Source organism: Nicotiana tabacum, chromosome 10 (genome assembly GCF_000715075.1).
Source record: "Nicotiana tabacum cultivar K326 chromosome 10, ASM71507v2, whole genome shotgun sequence".
Lineage (NCBI taxonomy): Eukaryota > Viridiplantae > Streptophyta > Magnoliopsida > Solanales > Solanaceae > Nicotiana > Nicotiana tabacum.
Genome location: NC_134089.1, coordinates 143,359,539 through 143,366,476, shown reverse-complemented (window position 1 = coordinate 143,366,476; position 6,938 = coordinate 143,359,539). Strand labels below are relative to the sequence as shown.

The 6,938-nt window shown below is 40.9% G+C and overlaps 1 protein-coding gene across 1 annotated transcript; it reads right to left on the bottom strand.

Annotated features, from left to right (window-relative positions):
• Positions 1-3,140: 3,140 nt before the first annotated feature.
• On the bottom strand, positions 3,141-3,647 carry LOC142165433 (uncharacterized). The gene has a single exon (XM_075223989.1). The coding sequence runs from the start codon at positions 3,645-3,647 to the stop codon at positions 3,141-3,143; it is 507 nt and encodes a 168-aa protein (XP_075080090.1).
• Between the last annotated feature and the right edge of the window lie 3,291 nt (positions 3,648-6,938).

The following is a 6,938-nucleotide window of genomic DNA, read 5'->3' as shown; positions in this document are numbered from 1 at the left end:
CTCTTTGAGACCTGGATTCCCTCCGTTACTCCCAATTATTTCTTTCTTAAATTTCAGTACATGTCTTCTATGTTGACTTTGTTGCTTCGCGCGCTCTTGTTAAAGAAAGTCATATCTTAAGCTAGCAGTGTCAGAATTACAATCCGTTTTCATTGTTAGAAATAAAACTTAGAGACCTGAAGTACCTGCGAATTTCATGGCAGAACCTTTTTCGGTCTACCAACAGAAAATTCCCAAAGTGGATACAACTGCAGTGAATTTTCAGATTTGCGTACCTTCGGCAAAAATAATTGTATATTGATCTAGGAGTATTAGAATTACAGTCCGTTTATGGTGTCAGAGAGTAAATTCGGAGATCTAAAACTCATATAAATTTCATAACAAAACTCCTTTCGGACTGTCAACAGAAAATTCACGAAGTCGACTTAACTGCAGTGAATTTTCAGATTTGCGTACCTTAGGCAAAAATAATTGCATCTTGAGCTAGGAGTATCGGAATTACAATATGTTTGTGGTGTCAGAAATTAGACTCAGAGATCTAAAACTCATATAAATTTCATAACAAAACTCCTTTCGGACTGTCAACAGAAAATTCGCGAAGTCGACTCAACTGCAGTGAATTTCCAGATTTGCGTACCTTCGGCGAAAATAATTGTATCTTGAGCTTGGAATGTCGGAATTGCAATCCGTTCATGCCATTAGAAATTAAACTCAGAGAGCTAAAGTATCTATGAATTTCATGGCAGAACCTTTTTTGGTCTACCAACAGAAAATGCGCGAAGTCGACATGATTGCAGTGAACTTCCATATTTGCATGCATATAGAAGTCTTTGTGGCATAAGACCTTCTGGATTAGTCAAAGTTCTAGATCATGTATTGCTTGACCCTTCGGAACCCAAATTAGAAATTTCATAGTTAGGCCACATGATGGGGGAACAATTCACATTAGATTCAACTACGCAAAGTTTTATGATAGCATCATGTCTTGAAGAAATAAAGCGAACTTGGAAAGGCATTCAAGACAAGATAGGGACAACCTTTCTTGTCAATTGCTTTTATGACTTAGATTCTTCGTATAGGACGAAGTATAAATATCTTCATCCTTTTAGTCTCTTGACAATGATGTATCATATCCTTGTAGCATTGAAGCAATGAAATGTCCATTTTGGCTCGACACAAATTTCCTTCTTTCTTTCTGCAATATGCGCCTATTTGAGTAATCAACGTGATGCTTCAGCTCAAATTTTGATGATCATGTCACGTTGAAACACACTTCTCTTTTTTTAAGCTTATGCGACTGAACTTAGAACGAAACTCTAAGCTGCCTACGTACCTCGGTGAAGAGGATCAAGTCATAACGTAGTTCAAAATAGGTAAAAAATATTTATGTCCTAACTTTTGCCTAGGCCGCCTCTTTTGAGGTTTTCAACGTAGAGGACTCCCTTTTTTTTGGGTGTCATTCGTAGTTTAGGCTCATGCGGGCCAGGAGCATTGCAACATGCAGTATAGACTCTTGCGTTACGGAGCGTAGCAGCATGCAATTTAGGCTCGTGCATTAAAGAGCTTCATGACTTGTAGTTTAGGCTCGTGCGTCGAGGAGCGTAGCAGCATGTAGTTTAGGCTCGTGCATTAAGGAGCTTCATGACTTGCAGTTTAGGTTTGTGAGTCGAGGAGCGTAGCAGCATGCAGTTTAGGCTCGTGCATTAAGGAGCTTCATGACTTGCATTTTAGGCTCGTGCGTCGAGGAGCGTAGCAGTATGCAGTTTAGGCCCGTGCATTAAGGAGCTTCATGACTTGCAGTTTAGGATCGTGCGCCGAGGAGCGTAGCAACATGCAGTTTTGGCTCGCGCATTAAGGAGCTTCATGACTTGCAGTTTAGGCTCGTTCGTCAAGGAACGTTTATTCTTCAAGGATAATACCTCTTAAAAAATTTCCCATTGATAGGGCCAATTCTCATGCCATCTGCATCAACTAACTTCTAAGCACCACTTGAATAGGCTTCTTGCACAACATATGGACCATCCCACTTTGAAGTGAATTTGGCCCCAGATTTGCAAGAGGTGATAGTAGGTCTTCTTACTGCAAGAACTTGATCGCCAACTTGGAAGGACCTTAAGCGAACCTTTTTGTTGAAAGCACGAGAAACACAAGCTTGATAACATTCAAGACATTGTTGAGATTCTAGCCTTTTTCATCAAGGGACTCAAGTTCTTCAAGGTGCAAACACGTGTTTTCTTCTTCAGTAAGACCTTCTTGGACAGTGAGTTGCAAGGATGGTATTTGATGCTCAAGAGGAAGAACTGCTTCGACTCCATAAACAAGAGAATAAGGAGTTGCTTCTGTCGGCGTGCGATGAGTTGTACGATATGCCCACAAAGCTTCTTCCATTCTGTCATGCCAATCTCTTTTAGACTTGGAGACGGCCTTCTTTAACAAGTTGCAAAGTGTCTTGTTAAATGCTTCAGCTAGTCCATTTGCAGCAGCATAATACATTGACGAATTACGTTGCTTGAAGCCAAAAAGTTCACAGATCTTGGTCATCAATTTGTTATCGAACGGTTTGCCATTATCTGTTATTATATAACTAGGAATGCCAAAACGATATATAATGTTCACTCGAATGAAGTTTGCAACATTCTCTTTCTTCACTTCCTTGAGAGCGACGGTCTCAGCCCATTTTGAGAAATAATCAGTTGCGACCAAGATGTATAGATGTCCTCCAAAAGATTTTGGTAGTGGTCCAACAATATCTAATACCCAAGCGTCAAATGGCCAAGATGTAACAGTAGGGTGTAACATTTTAGGTGGTTGGTGTATAAAATTTGGTGAGATTGGCAAGCCTTGCATCTTCGAGCATAATCTAAGCAATCTTTCACCATTGTCGGCCAGTAGTAACCCATCCTCTTAATGTGGAAGTGGAGCTTCGTCCCAAATTGATGTGATCCACAAAATCCAGAGTGTGCCTTTTGCATAGCTTGAGTTGCTTCATCTTCCCCTAAACAACGCAAGAGAACTCCCTCAAATGGTCTTGGATACAAAGTGTCTTTGTAGTAAAAGAAGCGAGGGGCATGCCGACGAATTTCAGTCTTTCTTCTTGGATCTTCTGGAAGTATCCCGTAACATAAATAGTCGATCATGGTTTATCGCCAATTAACCTTCATAGCTTCAGCGACGACTACCAAATGCTCGAGCTTGCTTTCTTCATCCTCGTTCTCATTTGGCGGTACTATCCATTTTTGGCAGATAGTGATTTTTATCTGGCCGGGCAGAGTCAATGTCGAAGCTAGAGTAGCTAAGGCGTCATCTTTCTTATTTTCCTTCCTTGGCACATGCTGAAGAGTTACATTGCCAAGCCATCCAATCAATTTCAACGCATAATCATGATAAGGACGTAATTCTGGCTTTTTGATCTCGTAGCTACCTAGCAATTGATTGATCACTAACTCAGAGTCTCCAAAAATATGTAATTGGAGTTTTCTCATATCAACGGCCATCTCAAGCCCAAGTATGAGTGCTTGATATTCTGCAATGTTGTTGGTGCAATGTTGTGTTAAGGTGAAGGAATATGGCAAGACTTCTCCTTGAGAAGTGACAAACACAACACCTGCACCAGCTCCTTCACGATGTGCGGCACCATCAAAATACATTTTCTACGGTGGTTGCACTTCGATGACCATCGCATCCTCATCAGGTAGTTCATCAGTCAACTCATAATCATCAGGAATTGGATGATATGCCAAGAAATCTACCAAAGCTTGTCCTTTCACAGCTTTTTGTGGGATATACACAATCTAAAATTGTTGAAATTAGAGGTACCACCTTGATAATCGATCATTGAGGATGGGTTTGACATAACAAACTTGATCAGGTTCGCCCTTGAGACGAGACAGATGACATGACCTTGACAGTAGTGCTTCATCTTTTGAATTGCAAAAACCAACGCCGGACACAACTTTTCGATCGGATAATACTTCAGCTCATTTGGGTTCATCATCCTACTCAAGTAGTAGAGGGAATTTTCTTTACTTTCACCATTCTCTTGGGCCAAAAGGGCTCCAACTGACCTTTCTTGGGCTGCAATATATAGAATCAGTTGCTTTCCTGGTATAGGGGCTGCTAGAGCCGGAGGTTTCATCAAGTAGGATTTGATGCTTTGGAATGCATTGCTACAAGCTTGGTCCCATTAAAAAGGTATACCCTTCTTCATAAGACGGCTAAAAGGTTGTCACTTCCCTTCTAGATTTGAGATGAATCTTCTAAGGTACGCCAATTTTCCTTGTAGACTTTTCAGTTCATGTATATTTTTGGGCTCGGGCATCTTCAAGATTGCGTCAACTTTGGCTTGATCTATCTCAATCCCTCGATGTCGAACAATGAAGCCAAGGAATTTTCCAGAAGTAACTCCAAAGGCACATTTCAACGGGTTCATTCTAAGTTGATATCTCCTGAGACGTTCGAACACCATTCTTAAGTCTTGCAAGTGGTCTCCTCTCTTTCTTGATTTCACCACTAAATCATCCACATAGCATTCCATATTCTTGTGGAGGATGTCGTCAAAGATATTCTGCATTTTTCTTTGATATGTGGCACCAGCATTCTTCAAGCCAAAAGGCATTACTTTGTAGCAATAAATGCCTTTAGGAGTGCGAAATGCAGTAAGCTCTTCATCTTTTGGTGCCATACGTATTTGATTGTAGCCAGATGATCTATCCATGAAAGACATTGCCTCATATCCCGTGGTGGCATCAATCATAAGCTCTGGAATGGGGAGCGGAAATTCGTCCTTAGGGCATGCATTATTGAGGTCTCTAAAATCGACACAAACTCAAATTTGGCCATTCTTCTTCACGGGAACAATGCTTGAAATCCATGTAGGATATTTAACCTCCCGAATGAAACCAGCTTCGATGAGTTTATTGACCTCGGCTTCGATTGATGGGATCAATTCTGGCCTGAAGCGTCTTTGGGCTTGCTTAACAGGACGAGCTCCTTTTTTGACCGCAAGATGATGAACTGCTACTTTAGGATCTAAACCAGGCATCTCATGTAGCTCCAAGCAAAGACATCTTTATATTCTTTGAGTAGCTCCACATAAGTGCTTTCTTCATCTGTGGTTAATAGGGGACTTACGTAGGTGGGCCTGGAGTCTTTTGCAGTGCCAAGGTTGACTTCTTTCAATGCATCAGCAATCATTTTAATTCCTTCTTCTAGTTCCGCAGGAGTGTCCTCGACATCTTCGTCTTCTTGAGGATCACTATCATTAAAAGATATATGGCCACACCAAGATGCATCTCCCAAATTTTTGTCAACCTTCCTTAGGAATGAAGTGTATTGCTCCTCATTCGTAGTAATGTGATATGAAGATCCTACACTTTCTTCATCTTCGCCACGCTCTCTAGTATGGACCACTGTGTGAGTCTTCACTTTGAGTCCCTCTCTACATGAAATCAAAAGTTCTGATTGTCGCCTCATTCTGGAAGGGATCGGGCTTTGACACTCTTTGGAGATACTTTGGACTCTAGATGGCAAAGGTCTTCTTATTTTTTCATAATTTCTTTGGGACTTGTTCTTCTTCTTTTTCAATGGCCCCAACCTCTCAAATACAGAAGTTCTTGTAGTTGGTTCTCCAAGTCGATCAAGGATAGAAGGCCTTTTATTAATATCAGCGGGTTCATCTTCCATTGTGATATAGTCAATACTTGCTCTTCTAATAGAGATGCGAACTGGTAGGGGTTGTTTGTAACCTAGACCCTCACGTGATTGCTTCATCACATGCGCTTTATCCTTCATCATGTTTTCTTTCCTAGTAGCTTCAAATGGGAGCTTCCCTAGCTTAGATGGTTCATTGGGATCATATCCCGCCTTTGCGAATAACCTGTAAGCATTCAGATCAAAACCTTCTTTTATGTGTTTCGTGGGGAGTGCCTTATTTTGAGGCATGTTAGGGGACACAAACTTTTCCAGTAGCTTTGAAAATAACTTTATGGTATCAATCTGCTTGATAGGAAGGGTTAATTCTCTTAGTGCACCCTTTTGGAGGCTTGATGATTCTCCTTCATCTTTCTTCACTTTTAGGACGTAACGAAATAAAGGAGCTATTTTCTTACCTTTGGCCTTCGTGATGTCATCAACTTTTACTCCTTTTATGATATGGTTCTTCAAGTAGAACTTTGCATCAGCGAAGTATGCCTCGGCTTCCGCAAACGGCTTGACGTCAGCAACTATCTTCTTTTCGACTCCATCTTTATTATATTTCAAACATTGGTAGTAAGTTGATGGGACAACTTTGTTCTCGTGTATCCACGACCTGCCAAGCAACAAATTGTATGAAGTCTTTGCATCAATCACATGCATCCATGCAGTTGATTGCATATCTCCCATGGTGATTTCCATCTTGATAGATCCTATGGACCTTTGTCCCCCTTGATTGAATCCTTGAATCATCAGTCGGCTTTCAAAAAGTTCTTCAGTTGAGATGTCGAGTTCTTTCATTATGCAAATGGGAAGAAAGTTAACTACAGATCCGTCATCTATCAGATTCTGTTTATCCTCCACTCAAGCACATAACCCACCATAAACAAAGGGCGATTGTGTGGTGTCTCACCAAGTAGGAGATCGTCTTCAGTGAAGGTGATTTTCGCATTACAGACATCTGCTTCTTGGAAGGAGGACTCAACAAGACTATTAGATAGTTATGGAGAGAGTGTTGACTTGACTTTGTTCTTTTCCTCTTCTTCTTTATTAGCATTACAACACAAGGTCTTGTCATCATCGTCATAAATCCTCATGCAAAACCAACTCGGCAAAAATTCTCCCAAAGTCACCGGGTGGCATGGCTTTTGGTGATAGTGTGTCTCTATCTCCACTTTCTTTGGGTTCTTAACCATTTGTAGCTTCTTTGGTCTTCTCACCATCTTATTCCTTGTAGGTTGCTTCGT